The sequence below is a fragment of the Rhododendron vialii genome, chromosome 10a (assembly GCF_030253575.1).
Source record: "Rhododendron vialii isolate Sample 1 chromosome 10a, ASM3025357v1".
NCBI lineage: Eukaryota > Viridiplantae > Streptophyta > Magnoliopsida > Ericales > Ericaceae > Rhododendron > Rhododendron vialii.
Window position 1 is genome coordinate 26,953,799 of NC_080566.1, and position 23,923 is coordinate 26,977,721.

At 43.8% G+C, this 23,923-nt stretch overlaps 4 protein-coding genes and 1 long non-coding RNA gene across 5 annotated transcripts; 2 read left to right on the forward strand and 3 right to left on the reverse strand.

Annotated features, from left to right (window-relative positions):
• Positions 1 to 753: 753 nt before the first annotated feature.
• LOC131303068 (uncharacterized) lies at positions 754 to 3,381 on the forward strand. The gene is made up of 3 exons (XM_058329857.1): positions 754 to 1,800; positions 1,969 to 2,472; positions 3,115 to 3,381. The coding sequence occupies exons 1-3, from the start codon at positions 754 to 756 to the stop codon at positions 3,379 to 3,381; spliced, it is 1,818 nt and encodes a 605-aa protein (XP_058185840.1).
• Positions 3,382 to 16,830: 13,449 nt separating this feature from the next.
• Positions 16,831 to 17,421, reverse strand: LOC131303069 (uncharacterized mitochondrial protein AtMg00810-like). The gene has a single exon (XM_058329858.1). The coding sequence runs from the start codon at positions 17,419 to 17,421 to the stop codon at positions 16,831 to 16,833; it is 591 nt and encodes a 196-aa protein (XP_058185841.1).
• Positions 17,422 to 17,465: 44 nt separating this feature from the next.
• LOC131304030 (uncharacterized) lies at positions 17,466 to 18,078 on the forward strand. Its single transcript, XR_009192287.1, has 2 exons — positions 17,466 to 17,634; positions 17,793 to 18,078. It is a non-coding gene; the product is annotated as an uncharacterized LOC131304030 (long non-coding RNA).
• Positions 18,079 to 18,722: 644 nt separating this feature from the next.
• On the reverse strand, positions 18,723 to 21,078 carry LOC131303070 (uncharacterized). Its single transcript, XM_058329859.1, has 5 exons — positions 20,713 to 21,078; positions 19,923 to 20,601; positions 19,756 to 19,816; positions 19,188 to 19,230; positions 18,723 to 18,890 (listed from the first exon to the last, which is right to left on the reverse strand). Exons 1-5 carry the CDS (start codon positions 21,076 to 21,078, stop codon positions 18,723 to 18,725), a joined length of 1,317 nt encoding a protein of 438 aa, XP_058185842.1.
• Positions 20,927 to 22,129, reverse strand: LOC131304016 (uncharacterized). The gene is made up of 2 exons (XM_058331110.1): positions 21,748 to 22,129; positions 20,927 to 21,664 (listed from the first exon to the last, which is right to left on the reverse strand). Exons 1-2 carry the CDS (start codon positions 22,005 to 22,007, stop codon positions 21,148 to 21,150), a joined length of 777 nt encoding a protein of 258 aa, XP_058187093.1. The 5' UTR covers positions 22,008 to 22,129; the 3' UTR covers positions 20,927 to 21,147.
• Between the last annotated feature and the right edge of the window lie 1,794 nt (positions 22,130 to 23,923).

Consider the following 23,923-nt stretch of genomic DNA (forward strand, 5'->3'; position numbering starts at 1 on the left):
CTTATCAGCAGGCCGCTACGACCTTGCTGCACGACATGATCCATAAGGAAGTAAAGGTTTACGTTGATGACATGATCGTCAAGGCCAAAGAGCAAGAAGGGCACTTGTCTGCACTCAAAAAGTTCTTCGAAAGGATCAGAAAATACAGAATGCGCCTTAACCTGGCCAAATGCACGTTCGGGGTCACGGCTGGAAAAATGCTCAGATTCATGATTACCACTCGGGGTATCGAGGTTGACCCATCAAAAATCAAGGCTATTCTGGAAATGGAGCCGTGACGGTCCGAAAAGGATGTGAGGAGCTTTCTCGGCAAGGTGCAATTTATCAGTCAGTTCATTGCCAACTTCAACCTGTGAACCAATCTTTCGCCTGCTCAAAAAAGGTGTGCCATTCAAATGGGACGATAAGTGCCAGAAGGCCTTTGAAGTAATCCGAACTTACCTACAAAATCCACCAGTGTTAACACCTCCCGTGTCGGGAAAACCTTTGATCTTATACCTGTCAGTCACTCCGTCCTCCATGGGATGTATGTTGGCACAGGAAGGAGACGATGGGGTTGAAAGGGCTGTGTACTATCTGAGTTAAAAGATGGTCGGATGTGAAGAGCGTTATACTCCATTAGAGCAGACATGTTGGGCACTTGTTTGGGCTTCCAAGAAATTTAGACATTATATGCTAGCCTACCCAGTGAGGCTGATTTCTCGAATGGACCCTCTCAAGTACTTATTTGAGAAACCGGCTCTCACGGGAAGGATGGCACGATGGCTACTGATGTTAGCAGAATTTGAATTAAAGTATGTCACCAAGAAGTCTATAAAAGGAAGAGCTGTTGCTGAATTCTTGGCTGACTGCCCAGTCAAAGGAGGTGAAGATGCCAAGATTAAGTTTCCCGATGAAGACATAATGACTCTAGCCGAAGATGTTTGGAAGTTGTACTTCGATGGAGCAGCCAATCAGAAAGGATTTGCAATTAGCGTGTTGTTGATAGCACCCGACAGATCCCACATTCTGCTCGCATTCAAGCTAAACTTTGAGGTTACCAACAATCAAGCAGAGTACGAGGCTTGCATTGTGGGTATGGAAGCAGCAATTAAAATTGGTATAGAGAAATTAGAAGTGGTGAGAGATTCCAACCTGGAAGTGTCACAGGCCAACGGTGATTGGAAAGTCAAAGAAGAAAAGCTAAAGCCCTACCATCAAGATTTCGAGGATCTCATCCCTCATTTTAACAAAGTAACCTTCACTCATGTACCGAGGCTCAAGAATCAATTTGCGGATGCCTTGGCCACGCTGGCATCCATGATTGAAATTCCCATTGGTGTGAAGCTAAGGCCAATCGTAATCGAACAAAGGGATACACCGGTATACCAGCATGTCGCCATTGACGAGCCCGATGATGGTCACCTTTGGTATTACTACATTTGGAGATTCGTGGAAAGAGGAGAATACCCCATTGAGGCAAGCAAGAAAGACAAGATCGCCCTTCAGAGGATGGTAGCTCAATACATCATCTGCGGCAGAAATCTATATCGAAGGTCGCACTGCGGCATGCACAAGTTATGCATCCATGGTACAGAGGCAAGAAGGGTAATGGAGGAGACTCATGAAGGTGTGTATGGCCCTCACATGAAAGGCATGATGCTTGTCAAAAAGATCCTCAGGCAGGGATATTTCTGGTCCGCCATGGAGACAGAATGTGTAGAATACGTGCGACGATGTCACAAATGCCAAATCCATGCCAACCTCACACATGTCCCACCATCGGAACTACATCAAATGACCTCACCATGGCCTTTCTCGGTGTGAGGAATTGATGCCATTGGAAGGATTGTGCCAGCAGCATCTAACAGTAATAAATTCATTTTGGTGGCCATTGATTACTTCATGAAATGGGTGGAAGCTGCTCCTTACACCACTCTAACCGTAGTTTAGGTCGCATACTTTATCAAACAAAATGTCATCTACCAGTATGAGGTTCCTCAGGCGTTTGTATCCGATAATGGGGTTCATTTCAAAGGACGAGCCAGGGAAATCTTAGATGAATTCCAGATTCAAGTACATAAGTCAACCACCTATCGGCCGCAGACCAACGGAGCCATGGACGCGGCCAACAAAACAATCAAAGCCATTTTGGAAAAGACTATACAATCTGCAAGAGATTGCCATGAGCAATTGCCGCTGGCTTTGTGGGGGTATCGCACGTCTGTACGTACACCAACAGGGGCGACCCCTTACTCTTTGGTCTACGGTATGGAAGCTGTACTTCCCATCAAGTTGGAAGTTCCGTCTCTTCGAACTATGGTCGAGTGTGAAGTCCAAGAGACAGAATGGTTAAGCAATCGATTTGAAGAGCTCATACTGTTTGACGAACGCTGGTTGAGGGCTCTCTATCATATTCAATGGTATCAGAGAAGGATTGCTCGTGCGTTCAATAAGAAAGTAAGGCCTAGGGACTTAGCAGAGGGTGACATGGTCTTAAAGGAAATTCGGGCGCCAGTTTACGATCCACGCGGAAAGTTCCGACCAAATTGGGCCGGACCATACATCATTAAAACCATCCTATCTAGAGGAGCTACGCAACTCATTGACTTGGACGGAAACGAATTTTCAACTTTGGTCAACCTAGATCAACTCAAGCGCTATTATCCCTGAGAGAAGCTCGCTGGGCTGAAAATCGCAAGGGCGGGCAGACCCAGGCAAAAGTTAGAGCAAAAGCCTGCTAGGTTGAAAACCCGCAAGGGTATCCTAGGAAAAAATTAAGGCATGCAATGAATGAGCTCGCTAGACCAAAAACCCGAAAGGGCGGTACTAGGAAAAATTTAGAGCACAAAAGGAGAGTATCAAAACCAGAGCGGACCTTACCCTGAACTACGTTATGACCTAATTCCTTCACCATGAGGATACGTAGGTAGCCTTACTCTGAGGCCCGGTCACAATCAATCAAAATGAAAATCCAAGTTGTAAGAATTCAAAGCACGGAATCAAGGAAGGGGAAACCCTCCACGACTCATTTTATTATAATAACTACTTCTAATACATAAGGCTAAGCATGATTTTCGAAAGCAAAAAGTGCAACATGATGAAAACAGGGTCCACAATATATTCTGCGATTAGGGTAGTAGGATTGAGTCAGTTTTCTTGGGCCCCGGCTCTCGCAGCAATATCCCTCCTAAGCCACTTCCGGTAGCTCCCGCGAACCATCACAGATGGGTAAGGATGCGCATCGGTCACCTCACGAGTTCTCCAGAATCGCTGATAGTTGCAAAGAATGGAGTGACAAAAGAGGGGCAGGACATCTACCACAACCTCAGTAGGGGCCTCCTATCTAAGGCCAAGTTGACACTGAATCCGATAGGGAATATAGAAAGTGAAAGCCTCTAAACTAGCAAGAACAACCCACTAGGGGCCCATGAAGTGCACTATCATAGGTGGAAGGTCTAGCCATAAGCACCTCCAAGAAATGGTCTCAGCTCGCAGGCGCCTAAAGAAGTTGACCCACTCAGGAACTTGTCTGTCCGCAAACTCAAAGCATCGTAGGGACAACAACCAAGCCTCGTACACCCAATTGCCAGGACAGATGGTCAGCACGTTCACCTTATCACAAAGCCAAATCTACAAAAAAGAGAAAAATAAGTAAGAAACCATAGAAAGCCGAACCGAGCGTTGAGGTAAAATGAGAACGTGAGGAAAACTCGAAAAAGGAAAGCTGAGTGAGAAACCAACCTGTAGGAGGAGAAGACTTCCCCTGAAAGACTCAACCACTCCAGAACAAACTTTGTTCAAACCCATCAATGTCTCAGCCAAAACCATGGGAATCACATCCTTTTGAACCTCGATATGAACAGCAATGATGACTAGTGCCGAGCTGGCATGACCAACGGAGGATACCAAAAGATAGGCTACAAGCAGGCACATGCAAAGGGTGGTCATGCACCAAGTTTGGTAGGTTATGTCTGCAAGATCACCGGGAGGAGAAAACATCTCGATGAGCCGCATCACGTTGAGATGACCATCGCTGACCAAATAGAGGGCAGCACCGCTACTCAATCCAAGGACCGCGGCCAAGACCTTGTAGATGCTCTCACATACCGGAGGGATGATAACTTCTCCCGAGCCAAAGCCGCCAAGTTAGGCACGAAACTCTTCCACGGTAGGACAAAGCTCATGCTCGCCAAAACGAAACACATGGACCTCGGGATCCCAAAAACTCGCGGTTGCCCTCAAGAGCTCGGGGCGAAGATGGATGTTGCGAAGGTACCTCATAGAATAGAGACCATGAGCCCGAAAGTTAAGCCAATCAACACCCTCCATTGAAGCTAGCCATGGACTGAGCGAACTGGCGAGCGAAAGAGCCATTAGGAGGAAGAAAGAGCTTTAGAAGGGTGAGAGTTGAGTGGGATGATGAGAATTTGAAGTTTAAGGCCTGAATTTATAGGAACGGTGGGGGAAACAACTTCTACTTTCAAAGAGCCTTGGGTTCCAAAAGTGCAAATTTTCCATGAGTCTTACATAGGAAAAGGCTTGGTCATAGCATGGAAGTACAATGCAAATATGCATTGGCTTTGAAATGCCTTTGCACAGGTCAAACTTCAACCTTCGTGCAAAATGCCTTAGGAAACAGCAAAAAGGAAATTGTCAAGAAAGAAATCATGCGTACCCGTGAAACCTTAAGGAATAACGCACGGCGTTTTGAAGAAACGCACGGCATACTACGTCTGCATTTCTGCAGTTTTTGACAGCATGGGCATGAAATGGATTTGAGGCATCTCGGGGCACCATCAACCACCAGAACACACTTCGACAAGTATTTGGGACTTCAGGGATGTTTCGTTTCGAGTCAACTCCCAAAATTCAGGGATCGTGGTACAAAAAGTCAACATAATCCCATTCTTGAGTTGCGTCAAGGCATTGAATTGCGTTTTAAGCCGCTTTAAGTCGCTTTCTTGAGTCACATAGGTCATATTGGTCGAAAGTGACATAGTCCAAGTTCCAGCTCAAGTCCCGGGTCAAAATTCGAAGTTGTCGCCCTTTAAAGTCAACATTTTCTTAGTTTGCGAGTGTGTCCCAAGCATAAAGTCAAACTTTCAAGACGTATATCGAGCTTTGAGAGTTGCCATTTTCATATGTAGTTGTGTTGAGCCTGCAGAAAGGGCATTTATGTAAATTATCATATGTAGCTGTAATGGAAAAAAATCCGCTTATTATTCTTTCAACATCTCCTGAGATCAACGTGCATGCCTTCTTGCCGGAATCCTAGTTCGTCGTCGGAACCCTAATCTACAAAACAGACAAGGGGTGAGTGCACCTTTGCCTCTCGTGGCAAAGGCCCTCCGATGCTTAAGTTAGTATCATGTACTAGGAGAGAAACCCTACTTATCAGTAGGAAATATCGAATAATGCAACGTATTGCGTACCTTGCTTCGTGGGTGTTACTTCTTATTTATAGATATAGACTTACTTGTCTTCCAAGTCTCCTTTTCTGCCTAAGATTCAAACATCATTAGGAACCCTGGCCCATATGGAATTCCCTCCCATATGGTAACTCAATTATAATCCCTTTATTCATGGAACACTTGCCTATCACATAGGATTTCCTTTTTAGAACCTTCTGGAACAGCGATCCAGATAGAGTTGGTCCAATGTACATCGGCGGTGTACAATTACTACGGTGCACCTGTACCACGTGTTAGGCTAACTCATTGAACAATATCATGTGTTCGGCCATACCAACGAGCACCTTTATGTGGTGCAGCCAACACTATTCAGTGTCACTGCCTAGCAACCTCAGGTGTTGCGCACCTGTTCGGCATCATGTCTTAGCACCCTCTGCCTACCAGCACACCTGTTAGGCATCATTGCCGAACACCCTTTGCCTACCAGCGCACCTGTTAGGCATTATTACCAAGCACCTTCACATGGGGCCGCCTACCAGCGCACCTGTTAGGCATTATCACCTATCACCTTCACATGGTACCGCCTACCAGCACACTTGTTAGGCATCATTGCCGAACAGACTACCTGGACCAGGGACTTCACATGTCACTGGTCCCTATCAATCACTTGGACCAATGACTTCACATATCACTGGTCCATATCGCTGAACAGAATACTTGGACCAGTAACTCCGTGTGTTACTGCTCCTTTAACAATCTCCTGGTCCAATAACTTTTCATGTTTTACTGGATTTTGACTCTGTACAGTCTTTCTGGACCAATGGCTTCTCATGTCATTGGTCCATATTGCCGACCACCGTCTTGCACGGCGACTATCTCTATTGTACTTATACCATGGTCCTACGTACCACGTGTTCAAGCCTGTACGGGAATAACCCCCTACAGTAGCGTCAATTTCAAAGTTCGTTCGACTATTCCTTTGCCAATATATTTCCCGTTGTACACCACGTATTGGACTCAGTTTTATGATCTATGGCTAGTTGTACATTTTGTTGAGCGTCCTAGTTATTCCATTTTCGCTAAACAGTAGCAATGAAAGAGATTGAATGACAAAGACAACAGTAAAAGAACATTCTTCGTGCATATATGTAAACCCAAAGGCATCCATGAGTCGAAGTACATAACAAGACAAGGCTTGCAAGCCTGATACTCAAAATCCTATTTACCAAGGGTAAACAAGCACCCTACAAAGGGAAGCACGCAGGCTCCGTCAAAAGACAAAAAGGAAAAAAGAGGAAACTCAGTCCTCATCCTTATCTCTGTCCTCACCCTCCTCCTCGTCCTCCTCAGAAACCTCCTCCTCCACCTCGGAGCTGGAAACCTCCTAAGTACAAGTAACCCTGGGCACGGTACTCCCGGAAGTATCCTCCAAGTCAATGTCCGTAGGCTCCTCGGTCTCGTCAAAAACGGCGATAGGCTCCTCCTCGGTCCCACTGGAGTGTCGCTGTCTCTTCGATGGTCTTTCCTCCCGAGAGCCAGCAAAAGAAGCCTATTGCACAGGCATGCGAACAAACTTCTGGCGAAGCCCTCGAGAAGCCCCTCCTCTAGCCTGTAAAAACGTAACATTCATATAGCATTTGCATTATAACCTCGAATAAAGGTGATAAGAGTAAATGAAAACAGCTAAGATTCAGGGGTTTACCATCGTCCCTCCAACGCGAGTCAATACCGGTGGGGGATGACCCATGGTGTATTGGCGCACAAGCTGCTCCAAACCCATCATGGCCGCCGCCATCTCCCTAGCATACTCCGGAGTCACCTGTGCAATGAAAGGGACAATTCGGATGAGCGGCGACGATAGCAAATTCACGAATGAAACGTGTCATACGTGAGTAAGGAACTTTGGAGGCTCGACCGTAGGACGTGGAACCTCCACTAGGCCAGGGACTTCCTGAGCGGTCACTACGTCCATTGTCCAAGAAAGTGCAGGCAACCTAGCCCCGCTCTGGCCCGCGCCATCACTGCGACCTCCACCTCCTCTACCACCTCTATCTCCTTGTCTTCCTCTCCTACCACCTCTACCACCCCGCGTCTGCTGCGTTGCCTCCCAAGCAGCGCATATCCCAAAGCTCTGCATCAAGTACTGAGCTTGGTATTCGGCGTAGTTTGCGCCTGCCTGGAAAAATGGCTCTAACTCGGGATCCGGCTGCGCGAACCGCTCAACCTCCTCCAGCGTATACTCACTCGTCCTCTGCACCAGAGAAGGGAGTCGTCGAGGAACCAAAAAGGTGTCTAGCCTTAAAGACTGACGTGATACCCGGTCGCCCAAGTACCACTGCCAGTCATAAGGGGACTCCAAAAGCACTCTCCCTCTTGTCTCCTCCCTGCTTCGAGCCACGTACGGGATGTCGAATCGATCCCAGATATGCCAGTACACCTGCAGTCAAGAACGCAAGGTATTAGTATGCTGATGAAACGAATGAATTAAGCAGTCAAGGAAGCATGGATACCTGGTTCGGAAGCAACTCGTCCAAATACAACCGATAGGCATTCAGGTCACCCTTTCCTTTCTTCACTCCTCGATACTCTTTTGACCAACAGAGCGCTCGAGAAAGTATCACGTCATTGGGACACAATGTTGTAGGAGGGTACATGTCCAATACCTCGTACGTCCAAAGCTACAAAGTCCAAAACATTAAAAGTTAGCACAAGATATACAAAGAATGATGGAAGGCTAACTAACTAAAAGGAAAAGCAAGGTTTTGGGCTATACCTCCCAAACTCTCCAGTAGCCGCCGAGGCTTTTCCCCACTCCTCGGGAAAGAGACCCCATGAAGGCGTAGCCTGCCCCCAAAGCTGCGCCACCCCAATCAAAACGAGCAATCTCCCCATATTCCTTAGGGTCGGCAAGAACGACAAGTGTACTCAGTTGCGTCTATTGGGAAACAAAGACGCACCGAGCATGTACAACAAGAAGCATCGAGCCATCTGCTCCTCTTAAACCCTAGCCTCTGAGGGCTCCATCGTAAACTCCAAAAGCTTAGCGTACGGGGCATCTCCTTTCTTCGCTCTTAGCACGTACCCCAAAAGAAGCCTCTGCAAACCTAGGTCTCTCCCCGCCACAGCGTCAAAAGGGATGGGGTCACCCCCGACCCTCAGACCAGTGATTGCCGCAAAGTCCAGCGGTGTCACGGTCATCTCATCAAAAGAAAATTGGAACGAGTTTGTCATGTCCCACCACCTCTCGGCAAGCATCCTCACCACCTGGCGATCGTTGCTCGCCCGCTTCAACACTCCAACAAACTCTCCAAAGCCTGCCTCCCTCACCATCTCTCTCGCTGCCTCAGGAAGCCTCTCCCAGAACTTTGGCATGTCGGCCGCACCCCTGTAACACGAAATCGTAATCGCTTATTACAACAAATTGATAATATTCAATAATCAGGCATAAATACTTAGAATAGGCATAATGTCCTAAAGCAAGGAAATGAAAGCATGATACATTATATCGAAAAGCTAGTATTAAAGCATATCTCGTCTCATCGCAAGGACAAGTCCTATAGGGGGTCCTTCAGGACCAAAGCCTCGTCGTAAGCGGTCCTCTCAGGCCTGTAAGCATCCAGCAGCGCAGGCACCACAATGTGCCGAAGAGGCCTGTAACCTGCCTTATCAAAAGCTCGGTGGCTCCCATGGACAGTTGTCGCCTTGTCCACCACGGTCCTCCATGGAACCAAAACCTCCTCCTCCTTGACCCGTGGCCCCTCGGCCGCTGCAATCTCAAGCTCGGCCCGTAACTCCCGCTTGTGGGACTCAAGCAAAGCCTCTGCCAGGCCAGGTACCCCTCGCAGGGTCTCCACCAAATCCGCGAGGGACGCTGTCTCTAAAAAGTCCCCTGCACCTATGGGCTACGACGAACCCGCACCTGCGCCACTGCCTACAAACATGGCCAGTGTCTTCCGCTCCTCCGCCGACTCTTCCTCGACAACAGGGTCTTTCCCCAAGTCGGCCCGAGGCTGTCTCATGGGAGAAGCCTCTGTCTCCCCTGCTGCCACCACCGTGGGCCACCGCGGCCCTTTCCTCCAAACCTATTGCACTGTTCGATCGGCCCGGTGTCTCGTCCTCACCCCTCGGTGTCATTGCACCCGGACTCTCCGAGACTCAGTCACTACCGACTGCACCTCCATCGCCATCATCAATACCCACCATGGCAGCCGCGGCCACAGCCTCCTCGGCCGAGGCTGCCAAAGCCGAGACTCCCGTGGTCTCCGAAATAGCCCCGATCGCTGTATCACCCCTGGAGGTACCATGGATGGTGTAGCCTCAACCCTTGGTGGATGATCACCACCGGGCGCGTCAATATCACTCATGACCGCAATATAAGAGAGAGAGAGAGAGAGAGAGAGAGAGAGAGAGAGAGAGAGAGAGAGAGAGACCAGAGAAAGAGAAAGAGACCAGAGAGAGCAAAGAGAGAAACAGGAAAGAGGCGAGAGAGAGAGTGTCGAGAGAGAGAGAGAGAGACGAGAGTGAGAGAGCAGAGAGATGAGAAAGAGCGCGAGAGAAGGAAATTCGAACAATGAGGTGTACTGTGTAGCCTCACCCGTATATACCCCACAAACTAGTTCGTCTGGAATTGAACTCGAACCGGGCTCAAAACACCATCGCACGGCTTTCCAGGACAAACGCACGGCATACCATTACGCTATGCAAGAATCTTGAGTCCTGAACCCTGTTCAAAAGATGTTTTGATCTCCAGCATTCAACTTTGGGCCCTATGCCTATTTATTAGTGCGTTCTTTGAGGTCCAAAGTGGGTTATGTTATGCCGTGCATTGGTCGAGGAAATCGCGCGGCGTTATGGGTTTCGTGACAGTTCAAATTCTGAGAACAGTTCCTTAGCGCTTGAGGCTGTGATGCTTGGTTCATTCGAGTTCGACGACGTCAAATGGATAAAAGGAAAGGGGACTTTCATTCATTGATCGGGGGCAACCCCAGAAATTTTCATTATATTCAAAAAAAAAAAAGAAGGGGGAGAAAACAAAGAAATAAGAAAACTCCTACTGCCCCTTTTCTTCTTCTTCCATCCTTAGTCGCTCCCCTTGCCGAAAGCATCGTTCGCACGATCCGAACGATCGTCGGAACCGTTCGGATTTCCCTCAGAGTCCTCCGCAGTATCGTCAGACCCATGCCCCGGTGTGAATTTGGGGTCATTTTTGTCGTCCTGTCTATCGAAGGCAAGGTCCTGGAGGTTGGAGGCCGCACGACGGAGGGTGCGGATGGTGGAAATGAGCCTCTCAATCTGTGTGTTGAGTTGCTCGATCTCCTCGCGGTAGAAGGCCATTTCGGCCTCAAGGGAGATCACGCGCATGATGAGACTGTTGTTTGCCATGTAACCTGCTTTTGAAAAGTGGTGAAAGAAAAGGAAGAGATTTGAGAGATTTTGTTGGGGGTGCATGGAATGAGGCACCACCATGTATTATATAGGAACATTAGCCGCCGAAGAGGCACGCCTGTATTAATGGGCACCCTTAAACCAGCCGACTGTTCTCGAAAATCGAAGAGTTGCATGGGAAGTTGAAACACCACGCGATGGAATGCTCAACCGCACGGCATTCTGGCTTTGCATGATTAAATCCTTTGTCTCGAAAATTGTTCAACCCAGCCACCTAAATCCCCTTGGAAATCAAATATTCCAGCCGTTTTGCAGAAAAATCTATTAGAATGTCGTGCCTTGATTTTTGTCCTTCGAAACTTGTAGAATTTCTCGTCCCCCGAGGACTCGCTGTATTCGCGTTTTTCGCTATGTGCGACCTCTAAGGCTCGTCATAATAACCCCTGGATTTTACCATAAATTTTTTTGGCCCGATTCGTGGTATTCTCGTATCAAATTTTCGCCTCCCGAAGTCTCGCATCGAATTTTCGCCTCCCGAAGGCTTGCATCGAATTTTCGCCTCCCAGGGGCTCGTATCAAATTTTTGCCTTCCGAAGGCTTGTATCGAATTTTTGCCTTCCGAAGGCTCACTTGCCTCCCGAAGGCCCGTCTCGAATTTCCGCCTCCCGAGGGCTCGTATCGAATTTTCGCCCCCTAAGGGCACGTCTCGGATTTCGCCCCCTTAAGGGCTTGTCTCATCTCGGATTCCGCCCCCTAAGGTCTCGTCTCGTATCGAATTTTGCCCCTTAAGGGCTCGTCTCGTCTCAAATTTGAGTCCCCTGAGGGATTGTCACAATTTTAGTCCCCTAAGGGCTCGTTTCACGAATTTTTGCAACTTACGGAACTACTAGCACTCAATCTTCTCAAGTTTATTGCACGATTTCACAATTTGTCCTCTGGGACTCATTTCGCTCGCATTATCCCTATTGAACTACGCTGGTCTGATCCCTGTACACAGGGTATGTAGGCAGTTCCACGAGCGCGACCACCATCATCATTTGCTTGCATTTCAATTTTCATGCATTTTTGTCTCTGTTTAAAGATCTTGGAGCAACGGATTGGGATGCCTATTCTTTATGCGTCACTCGCACCAACCAATGGTGTCCGAGTTATGTTAAAAAGGGACTACTGTAGACACCCCAATCCGGACCTCAGAGGATCTTTGAACGCCCCGATGATGAAATAAAGGAAACGGTACCTTGGCGGGCGTGAATAAAGAACTACCTCAGCCCAAAACAGCCCAGATAAACCTAAAATCAAAAGCCCAAAAGCCCAGAAAAACCCAAAGGCCCTTAACTGAACCTAGAATACCACACAGAACACTTTTACACCGTGCGGCGTAACAAAACTTATTACGCCGTACAAGGTCATGAGGTTAGCCGCACGGTATTTCGGGTAAAGTTTCAGCTGGCTCAGAAAGCTGTCGACCATGCTCACTTGAGCCACAGCTACAAAAGTGGCTTAGTTGAAAAAGCACTTCTGGCCCACCCAGAAAATGCCTCCACCATTTGAATTCAAAATCCTTGGCTCTTGCCTATAAATACACCCCTCCACTCAAGGGAAACGGCCCTGGCTTGATAACCTTTCTCTCTCTTCTTGCCTTTACACTCACTCCTTATTTCCAAGCCTTGAGAATGTTATTCCCAAAAGACATTCTTTAAAGCACTTTACCTCATTTTTCTTCTCACCATCAAAGTTAGTCTCTTACTAACTTTGAGACCACATCCACCGAAAAACCCAACCACCACTCACACCCATACCTATCTTTTCTCACCCGATCTCATTCACCCACATCATCCATCGTCCGCTGTAATTTCTCGCCATTCGCCCCTATTCAAGCTCAAGATCAAAGGTAAAAACCAAGTTTTCTTGGGCTAGGCCTTGTCCTAGCCTTGATGGGGCTTCTCTGTCGTCAAGCTTAACCCATTTTGGTTAAGTTTTGACTTAAAAATCATTTTCAAAAAACAAAACAGTCACTGTGCTAAAGATACTACACCGCGCGACGCTTTGATGCGTCACACGGCGTAGTATGTTCGAGCGCATGGCCTTTTGTTAGCTGTTCCTTTCTTTGTTCAAACTGTCTAGGTCATGACTATCCTTCGCTAAGCTTGTATTTGTTGCTGATGCATCTGTCATTAGCGCCCTCAGAACAAGACAATATCTACGAGCTATGTTTTATCTTATAAACAAGGTTTTCTTAATCATCTCAAGCGATTAAATACATCAAAAGTTGTTTTATGTTCATGGCTTGAAGATACGGTACTGTTCCAAGACGATCCAGTGTTTGTACACCTTCTGATGTTTCTGAAAAACGGCGCACATGGTTTACAATATGCCGGGCAATGTTCTGGATGCTGATGACAGTCTGGTAACGAAACGATTACCCCGTACGGCATACTGTGATGCCGTGCGCGGCATTATGGTATGCCGTATGATGGATGGTCGTAGTCCAAGCAGTTTGTTGAGTAGTTGTTTTCCTTCTTCCTGTCATCATTCCTATCATTCCTGTACAGTAAGCACCACGTGTACGTCAACGTGATATATTTTCCCATGTCCCTTCCCCTCTTACTTGTTTATTAAAGAGTTCCATTTCTCCAAAAGATTTATGAAATTTTCTCCTTTGAAAATGTCTAGTAGAGATCGGTTTTACCGGGCAAATGGGGTGCTTTTCAACAAAACATTTTCCGTTCGTAACGTGACTCCCGAACCCAAAGTCTTGACGTTATTTCTAGACCAAAAGCCTTTTTCAAACGATTCTTGATTTCTCTGATCATCCATCTCAAAAATCCGGGTGGCGACTCTCCGAGCGCACGCCAGGCGGGCAGCTCACAATTGTGTTCACAAAAAAGAAAAAAAGATAAAAAAGAGAGGATGAAATAACAAAAAAAGAACTGAAAAAAAGGGAAGCAATATAGAACCGTGCATTGGGGGTATACTGAAAGAAAACAATGAAGTGCACTCACCTCAATACTTTCGGAAGTAGAGTGAAATACAAAGCTGTATATATGCTCAATATGTGAATAATTGTATTCGACAAAAAATCTGATAAAAAAAAAAGAACCATGAAATAAAAAAAAAGAATGAAATACAAAACCAAATTAACAGCAATATTAAGCATGTGAAAAAAGATCTGAAAAAAGGGGAGCAAGATAGAACCGTGTCCATGTGTTGGGGGTAAACCGGAAAAAAAATAATGAAATACACTCACCTCAATTCTTGTTATGCCGTTTTAGAAGCAGAATGAGGAGGGATGGGGGAGGAGAGAGGGAGAGTAAAACAATGAAATACAAAACCATATATTGATTTGTCTTTGGTTTGCCTTCTTACCAAACAAAAAAATCTCTGTTTGGTTGTATTTTTGTTTGGTAATAGTGTAACGACCCTGATTTTTGGTAAATACAAATTTCGTTAAATATTTGAATTTTATTTTATTACTTGAATTTTTGCATTTAAATTTTTCTTTTAACTTTAATAATCCGTCATAATTAGATTTGAGACTTATAAAATTTTATCTTTTCGCACCGAACAATTAAGTCATTTTCTAAAGACAAGTATGCTTATAAAAGCACTTGTAAATTTTCATAACGAGTTAAATAAAATCTTTAAATTACATTTCTTGGCTAGAAATCCTACTTGGCTAGTAGAATTAGTTTCCAACCAATTGGTTTGAGAAACTTAGTTACCATTTAACCTAGTTACATTTTCCTAACCTTAGATGGACCTTTTTGACCATCTTTGAGCCTTACAAACCCCTCCAACCATATTGAACCTTTTGGAATAGAAAGATAAGCATTTTACCCATTGGTTAATAATTACTAGGGAAAATTTTACTCCTTCGGTAATAGAAATAAGTCAAACCAAATCTCATCTTTTTGCTTACAAAAGAAGCAAACATAGCCTAGTCAATACATGCAAGCCTAGAATCATAGCCCTAAACCTAAGTCACCCACCAAAGTCACTTCCCTAGATTTTTCTAAGTACTTATATATAGATATATGTACCTCATAGGTTATCACAGGAAAATGACACACTATACCTGCAATAGTTCACCTTGTGAGCAAGAAAGGTTCATTTGAAACATGGCTCACAAAAGACTTCTAAGAATGCAGCGAACTATTTAGTATTATGTTGGCCTACATGTGTTAAAGCCAGTTGTTGCCTAAAATGTGGCTTGCTTTATATGCCGAGCAGAATTAATTGGGTAGACTACACTACAAATCATGTAAAAGGTTCTATCTTAGTCAAGAGCCCTTTTACAAATAATGAGATGGTTAATGAAACATGCAGTGCATTTCTACCTTCTTTTTAAGCCCCCATCAATCCACGCTGACCATGTGTCAATTCAGTCCGTTTTTGACCATTTTCGCCACCAAACCTAACCAGTTGGTTCGTAGAGTTTCTCAACCAAAGTTGACCGACAAAAGCAGTACTTTGTACGGTTCGGTGGGAAGTTTAAAGGATTTTGACCAAAATTGCAGAGTGGAAGAGTGAGAGGATGCCTATTTTCTACATTTGCGATCTGGTTTTCTACGTAGAGGACTGATAGAAAACAGAGAAACAGAGACGGAAAATACTAATATTATTTCTGAATAATTTACATTGAGGTGAGTACACCTTTAAATAGAGTAAAGCTATGCTTAAGAAAGGAAGATTACAAGATTTGATTACGATATGATATGATTACCCTATGATTACGATATGATATGATTACCCTATGATTATGCTATGATTTGAATACGATACATGTCCTAAAATAGCATATTACAAGAAGATACAGAATATATATTCAAGATACAGAATTGTAGGGAGGTATTCCCGAACAGGTGCAAAATGAGCCCGAGCACGGTCAACAAAGGGTCAACGCACTGTGGACCACTGATATGAGAAGTCAATGGTCCAGAGAGGTTGTACGATTCTCGGTACAATAACATGAGACGTTATTGGACCAGATACAAGGAAAGTGACATGTGATGCCACTGTTCAGATACATTGTTCGGCAAGAGAAAAGCCGAACAGAAGGAGAGCTCCTTAGAAAGGATATGGTCCAAATTGTTTCCTTAGGACCAGTTACATGTGAAGTAACTGGTCCAGACCATTTGTTCGGCTATGAGACGGCCGAACAAGGAAAAAGGTCCTGTCAGATGATGAAATAGAGGGAACATTCCGGAAGAGTCCAGAAACAGTGGTATTCCGTTAAGGAATAAGATCCCGAGAATATAGGGTCTGAGAAAGATACCCAATGAGAATGGGATGTTCGGTCAGTAATGGAAAAGAATCCTGAAAGGACTCTTTTCCATAAATTGATAAAGGAAACGAGAATCCTTGATATACTGGGTTTCCTATACGAGTTGGGGATCCTATGGCAATAGGGATGCTTGGGCACCAAGCATCCGAATGTCTATATAAACAGAGCAAGCCTAGAGGTAAAAGGTACGCAATACACTGCAATCTTATTGCTTTCCTACTGATAATTAGGGTTTGATCATTAGTACGAAATACTAACAAAGGCATCGGAGGGCCTTTGCCACGAGAGGCAAAGGTGCGCTCACTCCTTGTCTGTTTTGCAGGATAAGGGTTTCTCTGACGAATTAGGGTTACGTTCAAGAGGCACGTGGAGCCGCTGCATTCCAGTGCTGTTCAAAGCACTACTTGAATTTATCCACCTATAAGAATATATATTCATACCCCCCCCCCCCCCCCCCCCCCCGCCCCCTCCCCCTCCCCCTCAAACTCAAGGTGCGAGGGCAGAGAGCATTGAAAGTTTGTCAAGGAGAAAGCGAAAACGAGCAGCGGTATGGGTCTTCGTGAAAAAATTAGCTAGCTGCAATGTGGAGGAGATGAAGGGTAAAGCAATGGTGCCAGACTGGAGATGCTGGCGTATGAAATGACAATCAATCTCAATGTGCTTCGTGCGCTCATGGAAGACCAAGTTGTGGGCAAGCTGAATAGCACTTTTATTATCGCAGTAAAGAGGCGTAGGCGTAGTAACAGAGACCCCCATATCGGAAATAAGCTAGCGAAGCCTGACGATTTCAGAGGTAGCATGGGCCATGGCACGATATTCAGCTTCCGCATTGGAGCGAGCAACAACAGATTGCTTTTTGCTTTTCCAGGAGATAAGAGAATCGCCTAGAAAAACACAAAGGCCAGAGGTAGATTTGCGGTCATTGACATCACCTGCCCAGTCAACATCAGCATAAGCATGAAGGGTTAAGCTTGATGTAGAAGAAATCAAAAGGCACTGATGAAGGGTACCACGAAGATAACGGAGAATACGTAAAAGGGCAGCCCAATGCGTTGTTCGAGGAGCAGAGACAAACTGACTAACAATGTGAACTGCATAAGAAATATCTAGCTGAGTAACAGTAAGATAAACCAAGCAGCCCACCAATTCGCGATATTCTGTAGGATCCCCAAGGGGGACAGCATCAGAGGCAGAGAACTTGGCATGAAGTTCAAGGGGAGTATCAATAGTCTTCGTATCCATGAGACAAGCACGGTGAAGAATATCAATAATATACTTGGACTGCCCCAAAAGATACCCCTGAGGAGAGGAAGCAACTTCAATACCAAGGAAATAACGTAGCGGGCCCAAGTCTTTCATTTCGAACTCACAGAAAAGATGACTTTTGACTTCAGCAAGCTCATTGTCTGCCACCATTGATCAATAATGTATGTGTTTGAATAGCTAAGTGGCTCGGCTGGTAGTTATATGCGTGTGGTTGAAGTTCCAGCTTTTTACATAGTTTTCTCACATGAATAGTTATGTTCCACAATCGCGCACGGATTGGTATATGTCGTTCGCCAATTGGTCATGGTATGGCTGCTTCTGAGATTGTTCTTGGTTCTTGCTGACAATTATCCATCATATTCTTCTTTTTCTAACTGCAAACATATCTTGCTTTAAAGTTCTTTTTCTCGTTAATAATTTTTACTATATCTATTGGGTTACTTTGAATAGTTCTATATTTACAGGTATGTGTTCGCTGTTGGGAGCAAAAGGGTATAAACTCGGCAAAAAAGTAAGCTTCAAATAAAGAACATCTCCGTGGGTGAAGAATTAGGGTACTTGAATGAGATGACGGCCTAGTTTAGGATTACATTTTCTGGAAAGAGAGATTACATTAGTGTTTTTTTTATGAGTGTAATTAGTCTGACTCTTAAATGTAGTTTGTGCTGAAAAATTATTCTTCAAGCTATTGTAATGAATCGTCGGTTGAATTATTTATCTTACATTGAAATTGTATCGCGTTTGGATGTACTTTGGTGTTGAATGGAATGCAGATTTTTTGTATGAAAATGCTAGTATATTGGCATTTGTAGTATTTAAAAAAAGAAGCAGCTAAAATTGCCTAAGATAGCGTTCGGAAAACACTATTGTTTACCTTTAATAGTATTCATTGCATGCTGTAAAAAGAAATAAGATAACAGGCAAAAAACGCTATCAAAGGTACAAAATACAACAGCGGGCAATGGATGCTATAGAAAGTTCTTTAACAGCGGGCAATGAACTCTATAGAAAGTTTTTAACAGCGGACAATAAACGCTATAGAAAGTTAAGACTTTTAATAGCATGGGCTAATAAGGCGTTCTCCGGAACGCTATCTATTACCTACTATAGCGTTTTTTGCACGCTATTAAAAGTGTTTTTTGTTGTAGTGGCTGTAGCCAAGTAAGTTCCTAGATGGGACCATTGCACAAAACTTTCCGTTGAAAACCGCCAAGAAAGGATGCACGTTATCACTGTTTATAACCAAACAACAAGAATTACAAGAGAAGGAAAAGCCGTTAATTAATCAGTTTACAACAAGGAAAACAATGGTTAGGGCAGCCAACCAATTCCTCTAACTATGGGATGAACTTGTTTTCCAGGAGACACGGTGGATCATTAAGATTTCATGAAGTTCAAGATGATAAGACAAAACTAGGATGATAGCAACTCAATTGGCGTTTGTAGATAGGATCAGGCTTCAAATGTCTTGCATCATTCCACAAAACTTCAGTGTCTGAACTAGAACGAATAACAAACTGATCTCTAGCCTTCTCATCAGTCAACCAGTGCTGCAAATTTTCCTGTAAAGCCATACAAGCATACAAACAAGAGTTAAAAGCAGAAAACTCGAAATACATTCTACAGAAAACCATTAGCTTGGCATATTTGTTCGTAGGATACACGCTCCATTCCAATTAACCAACTGGAAAAAATACCAACAACATCTTACCCAATCAAAAAAAAGACTAAACTAGGATATGAACAAACAAACCCTATGGAGCAAATAAACTTGACAATTCAAAGGCTTTAATAGTTACAATGGCTATAATAGAAAGTTATGAACAAGAAACTGCTATAACCAGTCTTATGAATCTTACCTTCTTTTCTGCAGCCACCTTTATTAGTATCCGCAAAATGCACCTGCACGGACACATCCGTATAAGCATGTTAATTTAATTTCTACATCAAAGCACAAAAGCATAAAGAAGTGTGTGCAAGCACCCTAAAATATCGATATGCTTCCAGTTGAATGCGATAATAATGGCTGCACACATGGGGAGAAAATAGGATGAAGACCAGATTTCAATTAGGCGGGCATGAATTCACTCCAAGAATTGGGAGGTGAGGCAGGATTCTATCGGGACCAAAGATATTTATCAAAAATATCCAATGGAACATATCAGTGCACAGGCTACATGTATTACTCTCTGGTCCGTTGATCCAAATGAACTCCAAACGACACATAAGCTCCATCAACGCAAATTATGATAATTTCGCAAGTAAATTTCTTAGTCGAAGTAAATTCTAAAGCCCAAAACCCAAAAAAATAATTGTGTGAGTGTACCTATCATCCGGATATTGCAAAGTTGGTATAATATCCAATGAACAAAGTAAGAGTAGTTAGTAAGGATAAGGAAAAAGAGTTTGACATTTGTGTGAGTGTACCTATCATCCCGGTATTGCGGATTGGCATGTGCTACGGTTGTGCCCTGGTTCGCGACATCGGCTGCAAAAAACTGTGCCCTTATCTTGTGTCTGTGACTTAATCCTTCTCTTTTTCTGTCGGCCTGCCGGCCTTTTCACAGCAGGGGGATGTAAAAAAGGATCAGTACAAGAAACACCGTTGTTGACGTTATTATCATTCAGCTCATTCACAGCCAAAAATGATGATGGACTAGGCATGTCATGCAATGGCACTGGGGACATGGTATTATCATATATAGCCATTTGCATCTCCTTTTTGAGGAAAGGATCCACCATGTCATAAATGGAAAAACCAGAGCTCTGAATAGCACGAGCAGCATGAGCACAAGGAATTCCGGACATCTGCCAAGCAAGACAACTGCAATGCCGAGGGATCAGCTTGACTGCATAAAGTTTTCTAGTGTCATTTGCGACAATGAACTCGATAGGCGAAGAGTTTCGATGCGTAAATTTTCGAGCATATTCTTGAGACTTCTTAGTTTCCTTCTCAATTTCTTTGCCAACCGGCAATTTCCATTTCCTAACCTCGGTATGCTTATGGAGCAACAATTCATTGGTCTTCGACACATGTCCCATCATAAATTGTATGATGTCCAATTCCCTTAATGGCAATATCCAAGAATTGAAACATTCAGCAAGGTTCGTGTACATCTTGTCCCATCTCTTGTAAGGGAAAAAAGCATTAGACCAGTGCTTTGGATTGTTATCTTCCACCCATTTTGATAGATCAGGAGAAATTCCATACAACTTTGCTAAATGATACTTGAATGAGTCTTCCGTCCTTGCGTACGCAAGATCATTAACCACCTTTAGAGCCGTGTTTCATCTTTCAGCTTTCAACCCCTTTGAGCTGGCGAACTTGCTAAAGTTTTCCTTTAGGTGACGGAGACACCATGCATTACAATCCCCGCCAAAAACCTTAATTATACAATTGAGCAAAGAAATATTCCGATCGGTGACTAAGACGACTTGACATCCTCCAAGAACTTCCTTAAGATTAACCAAGAACCATAACCAGTCTTCATCATTCTCACTAGACACAATGGCATATGCTAGAGGGTATAACCCATCGTCTGCATCATGTGCACTAGCCGATAGAACGTGGCCCCGATAGTATCTGGTCAAAAAACATGCATCCAATTTCAAAATTGGCCTTAGATTACCTGATCGGAATGCTGCAATGGAGCAACCATAAGAAACAAAAAGTTGCTTGAACTTGCCTTCATCTGTTGACGTCCATATTGCCCTAATGTTTGGTATGGCTTCAACAAGCCGCCGACACATCCATGGGACTAGGTGGAAAGTCATCGAAGGAGGTCCTGTGATGGCTTCCTTAGCCTTTTCTTTTGCCCTCTAACCTTGACTGTAATTCAGACGACATTGGAACGCATGCTCAAAGTCCTTGCAAATATCCTTCGGCAAATATTCAGGCTTGTCCACAATTCGGTTTTTGAAAAGCAACCCCACTTGTTTACTGCGAAAGGTCAACTTATAATTACTAGCATCTTTTGCATTTTGTAGGTGCTCATTCCTTAACATGATGACACGAACCAAATCACTTGAACCCTCACATTTTGCAGTCAGCTTCCAAGGACACCCTGGTACTTTACATACCAATCGATAGTAGGCTCTACTATTATCCAAATAAGTGAAGCTGAACTTGTTGGATGCAGCAAATAGTAACACTGATTGCTTGAAAAAGTCGGGGCTTTCAAATAGTTGACCCTTCCCAGTTAAAATCTCATTTGCATTGTCCGGCAAGTACGGCACCAACCCCATCTCTTGGCTACAACTATTGCTCACCTGACTGGGAGAAGGTAGTGCCAGTATTCCTCCATGCGAGCTACTATTGTCAGTGACCATCGATTCCCTAACAAAATAAAATATATATGGTTATTCAAATGCACAAGGATAAAGAATAACTGTAAATTAAAATGAAACATCCCATCTAACCTTGTTGAATTGTAAGCTGTATTATGGATAGGGTCATTATTCTGGCCTAAATCTTCTACAAATAAGTCGACATCATCTTCGTTCAAGTGGAACAACATTGCAACACCATTGTCGTCATTCAATGTTACATACTTCGTCTTGTCCCTCTTAGTGTTATAGAAAAACATTTTACCTTCGAAATTAATGTGAAGGGCACCACAAACCTTCTCACGTAACTCATTGAGTTGACTTCCTTCCTCAAGTAGAACTGCTACACACATCCCACCGTTGTACAAGAAGGTGCCATTGGCGTTTACCTTCCGTTCTCCGCCTCAGTAGCAAAAACCTATCAATGTTTTCTTTTCCCTATTCTCCATACCTAAAAAGACAAAATATAGAGCATACATTCTTAACAGTCTAGGGCATACATTCTTAAATAGAGAGCAACAAAAGTTCTTACAAGGAGTAACATTAGGTGACTTAAAGAGCAACTATTTTATTTGCAGGAAAAAACATGTTACCTAAAATGTTACCTGACTTTAAGAAACAAGAACCACATTTCATATAGACCAACACACCCTTGGAAAGGGGCAGCCAACCAGTGAGTTAAAATTGAATTAACTGCCCTTAACAGTCTAGGGCATACATTCTTACATAGAGAGCAGCAAAAATTCTTACAAGGAGTAACATTAGGTGACTTAAAGAGCAACTATTTTATTTTCAGGAAAAAACACGTTACATGACTATCCCAAGAAGAACGAGAAAATACAAAGTACAACACCAAGAGTACACCACCAGCCTCCATCCGTTGACCTTTCTCCCTTCCTGTGACTTCCCTCCCTTCCTGTGACCTCCTTCCATCCATCTCCAGCCATGCATTCCTCATCCTCATCCTCTTGAAACACTCTAAATGAGTACCCTATTGATCATTTTTTGGTTGACAAGAGTGTAACTGCTAGAAATCTAAAGTATCTACCATGAAGTTGTGTCCATGTTTGAAGTGCTGAAACTGAAGTAATGATTGTGTCCTAAGTTGTGTCTGTGTCTGTGTCTAAAATTTGTGTCTTAAAATGCAATGAAATGATTTCACCACTACCTTTCATTTGTTTGTGCAATGAAATGATTTCAACACTTCAAAATTGGTAACAAAGCTGCATCTAAAAACTGGTGCAGTAAAGTGCATCAATCAAAGTGTAGCAAACTACAGCAATCATTGCAAATCAAAGCTCAAACTGAAAGTGCATAACATAAAACTTAAACTGAAAGTGCAGATTCATAACCAAATACAGATTCAGTAGCTATCAAACAAAAGTAGGTTCAACTAATTCAGATTCAACTGTCAATAGCTACAAAAAAAATAGACCACATTCTGGTTCTGCTATTAGTTACAAACTTCTACATTTGTGTGTGTAAGAATGGTGTGGATTCAACTGTCATTAGCTACAAAAATTGTCCATTGCAGCCAACTCCTCTCTTTAAGCCTTCATCGATCAAAATTCTGGATTTGTGTGTGTAAGAATGGTGTGAATTCAACTGTCATTAGCTACAAAAATCGTCCATTGCAGCCAACTCCTCTCCTTACGCCTTCATCGATCAAAATTCCGGATTTGTGTTTGTAACAATGCTGTGGACTGTGGAGTTATGAGTATACAGAGTATGAGACAGACAGACAGAGAGAGGGGGGAGGGTTTTGTGTGTGGAATTGTGGATTCAGATCGACCAACACACCTTTGCAAAGGGACAACCATTAAAATATAGGTCACTGCCCTTAACAGTCTAGGGCATACATTCTTACATAGATAGCAACAAAGGTTCTTACAAGGAGTAACATTAGGTAACTTAAAGAGCAACTGTTTTATTTTCAGGAAAAACATGTTACATGAGTTAGAACGAATTATGGATGATAACACATTGTTTTTTTCTATTGCAGTCATACTATTGTGCCTTGCACGTTGTTAGACTTAGAAAGTTCCTAATTTGTTCCATTAGTTGGAACGAATTATGGTGCTAGGACATTGTCAATGGAAAAAATACTTGAGTGAAGGCCCTCGAAATGGTTTGCTTGCGTTGCTTTCACATCACTATAGAAAGGAGAAAACTTATCCCAAAAGCTAACAACTCGAACAAGAACCATATTTCATACAAACCAACACACCTTCGTAAAGGGACAATCATTCAGTAAGCTAAAATATAGGTC

Coding starts and splice junctions, on each gene's coding strand:
- LOC131304016 (XM_058331110.1), bottom strand. CDS start 22,007: ATGTGTGTAGCAGTTCTACTTGAGGAAGGAAGTCAACTCAATGAGTTA. Junction 21,665..21,747: donor ACAGCTTACAATTCAACAAG/GTTAGATGGGAT, acceptor TTATTTTGTTAG/GGAATCGATGGTCACTGACA.
- LOC131303070 (XM_058329859.1), bottom strand. CDS start 21,078: ATGTGTCGGCGGCTTGTTGAAGCCATACCAAACATTAGGGCAATATGG. Junction 19,817..19,922: donor CGTCAACAACGGTGTTTCTT/GTACTGATCCTT, acceptor AGTTTTTTGCAG/CCGATGTCGCGAACCAGGGC. Junction 18,891..19,187: donor AGGTGGCTGCAGAAAAGAAG/GTAAGATTCATA, acceptor ATGGCTTTACAG/GAAAATTTGCAGCACTGGTT.
- LOC131303068 (XM_058329857.1), top strand. CDS start 754: ATGGCACGATGGCTACTGATGTTAGCAGAATTTGAATTAAAGTATGTC. Junction 1,801..1,968: donor CCTCACCATGGCCTTTCTCG/GTGTGAGGAATT, acceptor GTCATCTACCAG/TATGAGGTTCCTCAGGCGTT. Junction 2,473..3,114: donor ACTTAGCAGAGGGTGACATG/GTCTTAAAGGAA, acceptor TTCTGCGATTAG/GGTAGTAGGATTGAGTCAGT.
- LOC131303069 (XM_058329858.1), bottom strand. CDS start 17,421: ATGAAAGACTTGGGCCCGCTACGTTATTTCCTTGGTATTGAAGTTGCT.